At 42.0% G+C, this 14,487-nt stretch overlaps 1 protein-coding gene and 1 long non-coding RNA gene across 3 annotated transcripts in view; one reads left to right on the plus strand and one right to left on the minus strand.

Annotated features, from left to right (window-relative positions):
• LOC141964201 (uncharacterized) overlaps positions 1–14,487 on the plus strand; it is a 56,596-nt gene that overhangs the window by 4,692 nt on the left and 37,417 nt on the right. The window lies entirely within an intron of this gene.
• Positions 5,905–9,360, minus strand: TRH (thyrotropin releasing hormone). The gene is made up of 3 exons (XM_074914286.1): positions 9,280–9,360; positions 8,024–8,288; positions 5,905–6,898 (listed from the first exon to the last, which is right to left on the minus strand). Exons 2-3 carry the CDS (start codon positions 8,217–8,219, stop codon positions 6,312–6,314), a joined length of 783 nt encoding a protein of 260 aa, XP_074770387.1. The 5' UTR covers positions 8,220–8,288; positions 9,280–9,360; the 3' UTR covers positions 5,905–6,311.

Below are 14,487 nucleotides of genomic sequence, written 5' to 3' on the forward strand. Positions count from 1 at the left end.
ACTCCGTTGTGTTCAGTCAGGACATCCATTATAGACAGAAGGTGGCTATGAACTACCTCCCCTTGACATGGCAAGTTGGATCTCAGTTTACCTCCATCTCATTTTGCAGGAGTATTTGTGTGATTCACAAAGTCCAGATTCTCCCTCTCTCCAGTTCCTGTGAAGGTGAGGAAGGTGTCTTGTGTGTTAGAGGGTGAGCAAACGAGGAAACGCCTCCTGTGCCCGTGTCTGTGAGGTGCTGCTTTCTTGTCAGCATCACCGGCTGTCAGTTCAAACCCAAGTGGCTGAAATAAACTCGGGAGCTGTCTTTGCCTTTGGCTAGGATCATTCCATTATATAGTCTGACATGCCCGACTCTGTCAGGAACCAATGTTAAGCTCCAGCGTACCAATGCAATTTGTGATCAGTAAGATGTTGGTTCTGCTTTACCCTCCTTCGGTCTGTGCTGCTGCATTTCATGTAAGAAAAGTGAATTGTCAAACTGATAAATGTCCTTTTCTGGGTTTCCCTCTTAAGACTTTTAAGCTGTATGGTTTCATCAAGGGAAACAAACCACAAATGTTTTCACACTGGTCTAAAAGCAATCTCAATGCAGGTAGATAACTAAGTTTTCTGAAGGAACTTCCCCGTCTGTTTTTATCAGAGGTTTCTGTGTTCAACCTCTTTCCTCATTACCCTGGGGCCTTGATGCTGTTCTTGTTGGAAGTGGGACTTCTGCACTCTAATGCTGATAGTCCACATACCTGTCTCCTAAAACCTGAAGTATTTCCCTGTCTGCATCTTTTGTGTCCTGTCTCTGGACAGCCTAGACCTCACCCAGGCCCATCCCTTCTGCAGTGCTGCTCCACTTGGCTGCTTTTGATCATAGTTTTTAATCATAGCAATGTCCTGACTGATGCTTTAAAATTGCAGCTGGCTGTTTAATGTTAACTGAGTAAGTTACCAGGCAAGCAGTGACTCCACTTCAGCTGTGGCAATGATGTTTTCAAACTTGCTTCAACTAATGAGTCATTAGAAGTAGTAATAAAGGGGTTTGTTGGGGCTACATGTCCCTTGGAAACACTCAGCCTGTGCTAATTACAGTGGGTTAGCAGAGAGGTCAAGGCTGATAAGGGCACAGGAAGAGTAATGGTGAGGGGAGTTGGAAATAGTTGCAGGAAATGTTAATTATATATCTTGTTCACATCGACTCTCCCCTCCCACTGAAAACAAAGCTCATTTTGAAGACACTTGTAAAAGTTGCTCTTTAAGAATCAAACTCCCTTATGTCTCAATTAACTGGTAACATGCCAGAAATGTAAAACTGCAGTAAACACAGAACTCATCTGTGCGTGGTTGTTTTAGTCTCAATTAAAGCCGTAAATAAGATTTTGCATGACTGCGGTGCCACATTAGGGCCATGAAATGCTGGGGTTCCAACCCCAAGCCCCAAATTAAGGTTGACATGTGGGTGACTCCCACAGCCCTTCACAAAGGGGGGTGAGTTTCCCTTTAAGCTTCCCTCCAGGGTGGGGCCGGCCTGGCAGGGAGAGCCATTGGGTAAATGTGCCCCAGGTGTTCCGCATTGAGTAAACAAGGGTCAGGTGTCCCACTCGGGGATAACAGCTGGGACCCCTGGCAGGAAGAGCGGAGTGTCTGTCTGTGAGGTGGATGCATTCTGCAGAGTTCCCTGTTGGGAAGGACCTTCCGCCCCCCTGGGACTGGGCTCCACTCAGGTATGGCCTTTCTAAACGCGGGCTGTGGAGAGATTCAGTGGGTGGCTTCCTTGGTCTTATCTATTTGGCTTGTTGACTCGGTTGTCTCCTGTCCCTTCTATGGGAGACTGCGTTTCACTGTTCATTGCAGCCATTGCTGGTCGTGTAGTGTCGTTGTTGGGATTGATGTTGATATGTGTAACCTGATTGACTTGTGCCCACAGCAATCACCTGTGTACTGACCCTTTTGTGTCAAATACCATCTGGTTATTGGTTCCTCTTTATGCTGGCTGTGTCCTTTATGCTAGGTCTGATAATTGGCAAAACAGGCCAGTGCACAGCTGTGGACCTAGTCCAGATTCTGCAGAGGACAAGGGAGACTCTTCCACTGACTTCCATGGCCTTTGGACCAGATCTGCAGTTGATCTGTTATCACTCCTGAAGAGCCACAGGCTGTCCTACAGACACATAGTGACCTTCATCGAGGAACTTTGCGACTTAAAGGCCCCTTAAGCACTTATGTGCAACTACATTTATGTGTGACCAAGCGAAGCAGGAAACATCTGTAGATGTTTGCATGGATGTTAAAGTCAAATATGGAGTGACAGTGAGGGGAAGGTATACAATAAAAATAAGATGATGAGGGATGTGCAATTAATAAATTCTTACCTTGTAACTCAATAGTCTGTAGTTACTGTTGCTAAGAGATTGCTTTATATTTGCTATTCAAAGAAGCAGAGCATTATAGTATAGAAGCTGTTTTTTTTCTGGTTGGTCCTTTAGCCAGACTCCAGAGCCCAAAAGTTTTTAGGGTGCAGGTAAATCTGACAAACTTCAAAACTTGTGCTTATGCGTGTTTCATAGTCCCCAAAGTGTCAAATCACAAATGGCAGGCAGCCCTCTGAGAGGGTGCTGCAGGAGGAGTGTCATACCTGCGTGGTGGTATGTCTGCAACGCTGCAGCAGACAGGTAGAAGTTAATGGGGAGGTGAAATGTTCGTGCAGGTACTGAGAGAAAATGTACTTTCAATCAAAACAAAAATCTGGAAAATTTTTATTGGCAAGATTGAAATATTGTATTGAGTTATTTAAAAAAAAGAAGTGGCACTCTTAAAATATGCAATTTTTTTCCCCAGTGAAAACTGTCTCTTCCCTTTTCTTGAGTAACAGTCTTTTTATGCAAGTAATAGAATGGCTGAGTCATTTTCTCCATTGGAAGTAAATGCTAGCTTTTGAAAGTTTTAAGGGGAAATTTAATATAAAATGAAGAAAACTGGGATTTTTGTTCCCTTTTTGTAAATGGTCTTATGTTTCAACAAATGTATGGGATTAAATAAGGTTATCAGATCCCCATCAGGTGCAAGTTCTAACCTACCTGTAAAATTTTAATTTGGTGGTTAATTTTACCCTTTCCTAGGTTGTACTTGTAGCTCTAACTCCAAGTCTTTTCAGAGATAATGTAGCTCCATGAACCATGTTTAGCATAATCAAAATAATCATGTAGGTGCAGGTATCCCAGGGTTAAGGAGAACTATAACTAGCTATAATTAGACAAATATCTGTGGAAGGTTAAGAGCATCCTACTTCATCCTCTTGGGATTTCTGTCAGGGCTGTCACTTTTCTGGCTACTTGGCAATGATGGTTGCATTTTTGTGGTGCCTCGGGAGCAGATTTGCTGGCTCTTTTGACTGATACATAGATGGGAAATAAGCAGAAAGTTGTCCTGTATTCAGTTCTGTTTCCAGGGTCATCCTCTTTGAGTTTCTAAGATTTTCAAACCCAGGTCATTAACAAAACCTCAGGACTTTCGTCTTATGTTTCAATCTCCGTATTATTCTTTTTCTGTTCATGGAGATGCCAAGCCAGCATCAGGAGCTGTGCATTGTGCTTCTCTGAGTGGAAATCTCACCCCTGCCCAGGAATCCCTGAGAGTGTTTCTGTCATGTTCCAGACACCTTTTGCTGGAGTAACAAAGGGATCTTTTTAAGTAACTGTGTTTTTTTGGGTTTGATTTCAATTTCTTTTAAAAAAGAGCTCTCCCAGTATCTGCTTGTGCCTCTCCCAGCCAGGCAAGTATGTTTTCAGCAGCTCCAAACTGAGGCAAATTTTAAAATCTGCAGGCATGATAAATCTGATTTACTGTAAAATGCTGCCAGCTCAGGATTGGCTTTTTTAAAAACATAACCAACACAAAAATCCCCAAAACAACTCAAAACTAATAGACATAATTCCTTTGAAAATTACAGTAATGATAGCCTTGGTCTTAAAACAGATGACTAGCCCCTGGCAAAATGTGTCCTCTCTGAAAACAGTGGAGTGCCCAGAACCTAAAATACAGAAGATGGAAAAAATTAGACTTGGATAAAACCAGTTATGCTAGCTTTTCACTGGCTGCACTGAGAGGAGAGCACACTCTCCTTAATATGTGATTGATTTACTGACAATAAAGCGCATGTGAGATTTACTCAGAATGGTAGATTTTGTCAGCAGTGACCTCATAGCTTGAACCAGCGGCTGTAGCTGCACATTAGAAATGTTTATCTTGGGCTTTCATGCTTCTCTTCCTTCCCCACCTTGGCTTTTTTGTAGCAGCCACAGCAGCATCCTTGTCTTGCAGGAGCTATGATGTGTTGTTGCTGTTGCCCACGTTTACCCACTTGTTAATTTTTTCTTTCCTGTTTTTCACTTATTTTGGACATTTTATAACAAGTGGTGGTGGTCTTGTGTAGTAGTATTCCCTGAGGTTCAAGAAGCATTCATTCCCTGCCAGAAATGCTGTATGAAATGGTATTCTTTAGAGAAACCTTTTCCCTTATGAAATGAAACCTGAACATTTTAAAAGGCATCATACATAGAAAGTGTGCTAAGGAATTTGAAGTGTATGGAATATTCCGAGCTACCTCCCCTGAGGATTTCTTCAACACTGGTTAATCAAAAACCCCTGTCAACAGAAGAGGTCTGCCAGCTGTCACATACAGTACAGCATATTATCTCCTGAGTTAGAAATTGTTTGATAGACCATGTTGAGTGTAGATCCGCCTGGGAGCATCTAACTTCAGTGAAACTCGCTGCGATGATGAATTACTCTTCTTCAGGTTAACTAAACCATATGGCAAAGCTAGTATAATGGAGGAAGAGCTCTGAGGCACTGAGTGGGGAAACAGTCATATTTAAAAGGAACACTCAAGGCACTTAATGTGTCTTGATGGTATTGAAAAGGATGAATATCAGTGGAAAACATTTGTTTATAAATTCTAGTGAAATGCTGACATGCTCTAAATTCTTTGACTGTGCAAGAAGTGACATGAATAACTCAATGCATTCAGTGACTGTGTGCATTAATTGCAAAAATCAGTAAATCTATTATTTAGACCTGTGAACAGGAAATCAGACTTCTAGTAAAGTTCCCTGGTGACAGTGTTGCTGTGGGTTTAGCCCAGATGCAGAATTGTCTGTGTCATACAGGTAGAAGATTCAAGAAGGGAATCTTTCCATATGGAAATCATCCTTCCCCTTCAGTAGCAATACAATTTTACGTATAAACATGTGCTGACCACCAGCACGCAAGAAGCTTGTCCCTAGAAAAAAAACCTTTTGCTGTTAATTTATTTATTTTTATTTAGATTGGGTTGCATTTGTTTTTCACTTTATTACAGCATGTTTGCAGAACCAGTAAGGACACCCGGAGTTAACTATTGATGTTTATTGAATCATTCATATCAAATAAACACTTTTGGGAGTCTGATCACAGAAAGTAAAAGCATTCCTTTGAGAGGAGAGAAATCAGAAATCCGTGCTGGAAGAAAAGGATGTCTGCTTGTTTCCTTTTTAAGGAATGTTTTAAGGATGTCAGAGGAGAAGGCGTGATTTCAAGTGTCATGACTGAAATGTGGAGGCACCAGGGTGGGAGTTCTAGTATGGGCTATAGGCAGTCAGGTTCACAGCTCGGGCTGAGATGCTCTGGGGTGCATTAACCCTTTGCACTGTGCAGCCCCTTAGATAAAAAGGGGGTTTATGTGCCAGTTCTGAGTCAAACTATGAAATCAGTCATCTAATCTGTTCCAGTTGGAACTGTTCCTGTCTCTGTTCCGTGCTTACTGTCTGGGCAGACTGTAGTGTGCAAGGGTTCGGGGCTCATTAATGTATCATTTAGAATTGAAAACCTATTCAGTTTCATTTTGAAATAATTGGCGTATGTTGCTCTCTTTTCTCCGTCTCTATCAATTTACTGATTCCACTGATGTGAGAGAAACCCATATAATTATTCCACTTTAGTAGCATCAGAACAGATATTTAAGAACCTGTTTTAGTCATTCAGTAACAGAAAATTGGACACACATAGTGGGATTATTCTGGGGTCTGGACCCATAAGAAAGTGCTCTTAACTTCCTAAAGTGCCCGAGTTGAAGATTCTCAGTACTTGCCTGCCCCATTCAGCTCGGCCCTTTGGTTCCTTTACTTTAAGTGTGTGACAAAGCTATTAACTTAAATGGGAACATTAACGCACTGAAAGAGGGGTGCAGAGGTCAGCAGTAGGAAGCCGAAAGGGAGTGAACAGAATTTGTTAGTGATCTGGCAGTTTACTTCACCAAACGCAAATGATACACAATTATGTTCTCACTCCTCTGTTTCACTCTCCCATGCTGATCTCTTTCCTGGATGCTGACGTTTTTCTTCTACCCTGTCTTTGCTAACATTTTCTACTAAATCAAGCAACAAGCTGCCTTTGTTACAGGTGAAGGACTCCTGGAAGTTGCAGGGGCCTGCGTCATTTGGGCTGTCAGAATTCCAGTGCCTTTTTCCGGGGTGCTGGCGTTTCTCACCATAGTGGTCATGTAGGTCTACCTCATCATTCCAGCCTCTCTTGCTGGGGTGCTGGTGCTTGTACATCAGATACCTTCTGCCTGGATGCTGTCTCTTGGCTAACTCGTTCAAGTAGGTTAGCTGTGCACGGGGGATGTCAGCATACTGATCTGACAACGACCTTCTGCCAGGATGCTGTCGCTTCTTCAGCTCCAGATAGCTGCCAAGCTCATCTTCTATCTCTCTTTTCCCTGGATGCTGCCTCTTCTGAATGTCTCCATAAGATGTGTCTTCATCAACATCTCTTTTTCCAGGATGCTGTCTCTTCTCCAGGTCACTTAAGTACTTTTTCCCAGGGTATTGTCTTACGGAAAGCCATTCTGGCAGAGGTGCATTTGGTTCTGTCCAAGGAAAAGAATAATGTTAATGAGCCCTGTAATCCTCACTAAGGAATTTGAAGTTCTGTGGTGCAGGATCGTAATCTGTTTCTCATTATGCCCATTTTATTGCACAGTTAACTGTATGGTCTTAAACTTGATCACTCTGGATGGCATCTGTCAAAACAGTGCTGGCACATTTTTAGGGTGGGTTGATACAATAGGAACTAGCTGCAGCCAGATGGGGAGACATGCAATGACAAAACCTAATGTGTTGACTGAGGTAAATGTGTGAGATTCAGGTAAAGGAAGGTGAATAAAAGATGATGAGAAGCTGGAAGAAATCAGCCACAGAAGCTGCATATGGGGAAGAGCTGGAAATCAGCAGGGAAAGGATAGGGCTGAGACACAAGTTGAAGCAGGGATGTGGACATTGGAAAGCCAGCTCAGTATTTGCAGCTACCAGTCATAACTCTGTTAGTACCTCTTACTCATTCTTAAGCTCTTCCTAATATTTCAGGTCTTGGATCAACGTGACCGACTCTCAGCATTCATGTGAAGAGGGAGAAAGGCTTTTTCTGTGGGCACTTAGCACCAGCTCCTCTTCCCACCCCAGAAGAGCTCTGTGCTCCTTGTCGGTGGCAGACACCTATGTGCTGCTTGCTGCCTGTGGCCCCCGAGTCTGACCAGAGAGCGGGGTGTCTGCAGGCTGGGAGGGGTGGGCACGGCAGCAGAAAAGCCCAGTGCTGTTGGGGTGTGGAGACCAGTTTGGGGGGGGGGTAGGAGAACGGCAGCACTCCTGCCTCCAGTTAACGTTAGGTACAGGGTCTGCAACTGGGGAGTGTCCTCCACGGGTCCTCTGAGAGCTGCCCTAGGGAAGGACTTGCCAGACATGCAAGTTTTCTGTGGCAGGCTTCTACCTTCTTATGGTGCAGCAGCTGCTTAGTGATGGTACAGCATTGCCTAACTGGGGGGATCTTAGGGAAGAAAGCACCTTTTGAGAACTCTGTGTCAGTGTATTGCAACAGACCTCCTATCCTTGCGATCCCCTTAGAATACGTTAGAACCTGGGAACTGTACGCTGGATCTAATGATCCAGCTGATACTATGCCAGCGTCATCAGATGGATGTCCCCAGGGTTACATATACCTTTATTCATCTCTTCTTCCTTTTCAGCTTTCTTGAGGGCAGACTGAAGAAGGAGGCTTTCAGATCTCTGCAGGATGTCACCCAGGGGACCTCTTCCCATGTTCTCCCTTCCCTCTGGCAGGGGCTGCCCCCCGCTGCGGCAGAGGCCACAGCAGGTCAGGCAGAGGAGCAGCAGCGGCAGCGGGATGGATGGCATTGTGGGACAGGGGTTCTGCACCTTCCCTGGGAGAGACAGCAACGGGCGAGGAGGGTGGAGCCAACAAACCTAGGAATAACAGCAATATTTCCAGACACTGAGAAAGAAATATGGCACTACCTACCGTAGGGATTGAAGTCTCTTAGGAGGGTCCTTCCTCACTTCTGTTACTAACCTCTCAGCTCATTTGGTATTCTTCAAAAAATCTGGAGCCTTCATAATTAGAACCAGACACTTGTTCATTTTTCATGAATATAATAATTTCATAAATGTGAACATTTTCAACACCTACCTTCCTGATGCACAGATATTTCTGAAAGCCAGTGATTTTTGCTTTGCCTTCTTCCAAGAAGCAGAGTAATTTCCCTCTTGAATTCTGTGTCAGCTGTTGCCCCACATGAGGTACAGACATATACACCTGCACTAGCCATCTCCACCAGGCAATTTCCTTTGTTAAGGGTTCATTTTAAAATAATACTGGGATTTGCAGCACTGTCATTCCACCTGTAGTTAAAGCCCAGCTTTAACAGTCCATTAGTTTTCTAATATCTATTTCTATACACTTAAGTAGCCCTGTGGTATTTGTCTGTACAAGATAGCTATGCTCTGTTGGTTGGGAGAATTTCTTGCATTGGGGAAGCACCTCATTTATTTTTTTTTTCAGAGACATAACAATTATCTCTGTTACCTCTTGCCCAGATAACAAGTGTTTTTCTATTCCTTCTAGATAGCACTGGAATTCCTAATGCACTTGTCATGGATTTATTTTCCACTAAGCAGAGTTCCTTCAGTAGAATGGAATACATCTTTAATAGTAGTATAGCACTCATTTAGCTTAATTATATCTTCAGAACATAAAAGAAATGCACAATTTTATGAAGTTCTGCAAATTTTTAAAATAGAGAATGAGTTTATTACCTTTCTTACTATCAGGTTTCTATCACTTCCCATGAAGTCCTTGGGTAACAGCACTAAGAATATGACACAGGCTATTTGGCTCAGAGCAGCCTTTAGAAGGAAAGTTAGAATCGGCTAAAAAAGAAATCATTTGGTAAATTACCTGGTTTGTAGTTTCAGGTTTTTGCTTGATGCATCTGCCAAGAGAGTGTTCAGTCCTTTAAAGATGTTTGCACATCTGAGCTTTGAAGTTGCCCTTTTTCTGCTACAGACACACAGAGTATCCAGTAGAACTGTTGCTAAGTTCTCTTTGGATGGCTTGTGTCTCCGTACTTATACTGTACTGCCTCTGGACCCTTTATGCAAATAGCTGTGAGGTAATTTAGGTGATGTGTTGTTTTCTCTTTTTTTCTTTTACTGATGTCAGACCTGCATTTTGAAAGCATTCAGAACTCTGATAGTTACTTGCTGACCTCTGTATATCTGTGCTCGACTCCCAGGAATTGCTGTTTTTGATTCTTTAAAGATATTATATAGAATTTTATGTAATAGAGCATAGAGAATAGGAGATTTTTCTCTGCTTAACAAAATGATGCTTGTGTATCCTCTGTTAAGCAATCACTGTGGAGTAAATGCAGAGAGGCAGGTGATTTATTAAGCTGAGGAAGAAAAACGATGAAAAAATGTAATGGATTATATTAAGTTTATGCCATGGGTTCTTATTCTGAATGACACTATGCAGCTTTTGGCTCACAATTCTGTATTTTATTGGCACAGGCTTCCATAAACAGTACATGAGAATATGGGGTGCATATCATTAGATATTAAAGCAGAGTTATGTTGCTGCTCTGTGCTTCAAAAAGTATTATACTGTTGGAACTAGAAATAAGACTCCCTCTCTTTAACCCATGTGTCTATTTGAGATATGCTTCCCCACGGTGATAATAAAAACAGATCGTGCAGGGGGCCCAGATAAAGAGCCAGTGATTCTTTGATAATATTAGTGATCCTGATGACAATATGTGGGACTGAAACTGGAGTAAGGATTGCTCACAGTACTGAAGCAATTCGGGATTCTGCTGTTGTTACTACATGGAAGGCTTCAGCCAAGTGAAGTCAGTATTTTTCTGGTTTCCCACTTGCTACTGTTGTCTCAAGCACAAAGACACCTTTGTATGCCCTCTTCATCACTGCCATCAAAGTGTTTAAGTTAAATTTTGTCTTCAGCATTAAGTAGCAACAAAACCCAACAACCTGTCACCGTGGCTTGAGAACACCTTTCTTGGTAGGACAGTGGCATTTTAGCAGCTCTCTAGGGTGCTGTGCCACAGTCTGAGACAGTTTTAGGAATACTCTTAACAGCATTGCACTTAAATGTGGATCAGTTATGCTTATAGCTAATGTGGATTTTGTTGTGGTCTGTAAATTTTCCTTAAGGCAGAAGGCATTTTATGTCTGAAGAGATGATGGAAATACCATCTAAAACTAAAAAAGGGTGAAGTCAGTTGTTTATCAAGTTGACTTATTACCCATCAGAATGTAACAAAAGATGGTCATCTTCTTACAGAGCTGCTTTTCCCTGCCCCATTCAACTTTATATGATGGATCAGAAAATAGACAAGAAGAATCTTGGTTTTAGTTCTTTAGGAAATGAAACCTGACTTCTTTGGGGTGACTCCAGTGGAATGCAGCTGTTACCTCAGTCTTGGGTGTCTGCACTTGTTCCAGATTTCTGGCTGGGGACAGAGATTGGGGCTTACAGCATTATAACTGCATTTGTAACATTTATATTTAAAGTGGAACATATTTTCTTTCTTGTTTGGATTTCTAAGGGAGTTTGAGACATCATGCACTTTATGTGCAGAACACATCTATGGCTTTATGAAGATACTGTCTTTGCCAATCTAAGACCACATCAATATTGTTTCCCTGAGCAGGCATCAGAACCAAAGATCTGCAAGGCAATTAAATTCAAAGATCAACAGGCAATTTACCATAGTGGGCCAGTAAACAAGGACTGGGCAACTAACAGTCCCTCATCCAAAGCAAAGTTCCCTGTAAAGATAGTTCCTATGTATTTTTAGATGTAAGTGATGCACTAGGGCCTTCCAGGAATCTCGGGAATTCTGGAAAGTGTTAGAAATGCTTCCATTAATACCAGAGTTGCTTGTTTAACAAAGCAATAGCTGTCTAGCTTAGCCCCAGATTTGCCTAACAAAATGCCTAGTCCAGAGTCCACTGAAAGCAGCCAGATTTCTCCTTTGAGTGGGGTTGGCCTTAGAACTTGTCTGTGACTTGAAATGATCCACATGTTGAATTGAATTTTTAAAAAATCCTCTCACACTTTGAAGAATGGCTCTTGAAAAACACAGATGGGAAAGAGAAGGTTAAACAGCTGAAACACTTTCACATATACAAAATCTTATAAGCAAATTAATTTAAGGAACAGCTAAGAATTTGATATTAAAAATAGCCTCCCATATGAATGTATTTCATCTTAGCACTGAGTGAATGAGTCAGATTTCAGTTGTGATACAGCAGTTGACATACTGAATTTCTCAGCTACCTAGAAATGACAGGTTAGCTAAGACTTACGCTTTGGAACTTTGTATGACTGCAGCTTGATAAATCTGCATTTGCCACATATCTCCAGTGTGAAAATCCTCATAATATGTAATTATGAGCTGGAAATAATTCGTTATGTGTAGTTCTCTCTCCAGTTTGGAATTAATCCAGACACATAAAGGCCTTGCATGGCTCGCTCCAGCAGCAGCCCCTCACTGATTCCTGTAATGCATGTGTCTGTGCAGTCAATGCCCAGCCTGTCGCCCAACCCTCTGTTACTTTCTTTTTAAGACTCTTCCAACCATCACAAACCAAACTGTGGCCCCTGATTTCTCTGTGCAAGCTCATGAGTCTTCTCGTCCATCGTGCTATTTCTAGCGTAGTCAAATACTAATGCATAGATTTTGGGAACTGCTATTGCATCATTCACAGTGAACCTCCTCAGGAATTACATATACTTGACACTATCTGCTTGGCATTTCTTGAGTGTAGTCACTCCTTAAGATCTCTTATGGTATGGATCCTGAGTTTAAAAAATTAATATATTGGCCTATAAGTTAAAGTGGGCATTGATGGAATGGAAACTGTGTTTTTAAACCTGTCTTTAGGAAAGCGAAATAGAACAGTGAAGTTGTTAAGAATTCTGTTGATGACTCCCTACAGTGCTTTCTTGATAAGCTGCTGAAGCCAAGCATGCCTTCTGAAGGAAAAAAATGATGATTTCATTGTGTGGTTGAAGGCTTCAGTAATTTTGAATAGCTTCTTAATCTTACTTCATTATGTTTTTTTCTTCAGGTAATCACTTTTCCTCTGTCTTTTAACACAAAATATTTGGAGCACGTTAAGCGTTGTGACTACTGTCGCACAGAGTTTCTCTTCCACAAGGCCAGAAGCATGTGAAGTGAATTGGCTTGTTTTGCCAGGAATTTTTTAAAATTAGATCGCATGGATAGCTAGGTTGCTATCTACGTATTGCGAAGAAACAAGGTTAAAAATTTGTCTTGCCCTTGGAGCACAAGGTGGGATTTGTACTGATTGTTATTCTCCAGTGGAGTGTATCCACAGATCTTGAGCCTGTCCCTTCATCCCAGTGGGAAGTTCTCTCACCCACACAGACCGTCAGGCAGCTGGGAGCAGTCAGGAGGTTCTAGAGTCAGCAGATCTGAGCATTTGCATTAAGATTTGATTCTTAATGCAGATGTTTGGGGCATTGGTTCCTCAACAGCCCTGCTAGGAAGCTAGTCTCAAATCTCAGTGGAATTTTATTTCAGCTAAAATGTATTTACAAAGCATTTCAGTTTTGAATAAGTATTTTCTGACAGAAACTTGTTTCTGTGGTACACCCCCAGTCAGCTCTTGTAGATGGGATGTTCTTATTAAACCATCAGCTCCACCCTCTAAATCACAAATAGAGAATAGATTTGCAGGACAGGCAATACCTCCAGGCCCACAGTCTCTGTACTTAGAGTTACCATTAATAGCCCCATCCATGACAGCCTGCGGCAGCCTTCAGTCACAATGTTGTCCGGATACATCCTGTTCAACTTACGAGTCAAGTTAATCAGAGAGGCATGAGGTGACTTGATTACTGCATTTATGTCCTTACACATGCAGAAGGTAACAACAGGGTATTTTCTGTCCTGATGCAGGTAAAAGCATGAGAAGGACCAGTACATAAAAAATTTAATTGAATTCAGATTCCTGGCTATGATGATAATTAAACTGACGTAATTTTCCATATGTAGCCTTGGTGTTGCTTGGAGATTTAGAAATTAAATTCATTTTCTTTTGGCAGGACAAATGTTTGACTAAGACATTTGAGAAAAAATGTTTAGGGTGAAGAAAGTGTTGCTGAGATGCCCAGGATCATCAGGGCATCTTGGCCACAAATTCTTTGTCTTCATAGGAGCACTGAGACCAATGTTTCCTCAGCATTCTGAGCTCTGGGAACAGAAATATTTCAGTTTTACAATTTTTTTAAAAATCTAAGTAAAGTACTTGGTGAAACCTGATTAGATTAGATTTAGCTAGTGATCCTTTCTGTTCTTCTTGAAGTAGGAACCACCCAGCAATGAACATCTATGTTCTAAGACTGCAATGCAGTTTTGATAAGTGTGCTTAGAAACAGAAATATTACACAGAGTACTGCAGTGAGCACAGAGAGTGTCTAGGCCTCCATGCCTAGCTACAGCAGCAGTATGATGTCAGATTCACAAACGAGGAATAGGGCATCTCCAAAGAAGTTGTGGGTTTTGTTTCTTTTTGTCTGGGAACACTTAAGGACCTCCAGTATCTGATCAGAACAGGAGTAGTAGCTCCAAATTGGCTTCTAGACATTGCAGGTGAGTTCCTGGTCACTGGTAGAGGCGTTCTACATGGCACAAAAGTGCCTGCAAATCCCTCATTCCAGCAGGTAGGAGCTAGGAATTCCCTTTCTCTGAGGAATACTCTGTGCCAGAATGAATAGCCGTACAGTCCAACACTAGGTCAGAAATCCTATGCTGTTTCCTATGCTGCTCAGGGGTTCCTTTCCCCTAGGAGACAACTCAAAGGGAAGGCTTTCTGAGTGTTTTGGATCCAAAAGTCAGGTTCAGTAGAATTCTACAGGGTGACATTTGTCTTGTATTCTCGCTCATTTTATAATTTCGTAAAAGGAGTTCCCTTAGCTGTTGACAGAAGCCAAATGTCAAAACTTATTCACAGAAGCACATGAAGAGAGGTCAGCCTGTTTTCATTCTCATTAAAATCTGCTTCCTGACACCTCTGAGCTGAGGACTCCCTTTAGAGAACAAGCATGAAATCCTGT

Source organism: Athene noctua, chromosome 10, assembly GCF_965140245.1.
Source record: "Athene noctua chromosome 10, bAthNoc1.hap1.1, whole genome shotgun sequence".
Classification (NCBI taxonomy): Eukaryota; Metazoa; Chordata; class Aves; order Strigiformes; family Strigidae; genus Athene; species Athene noctua.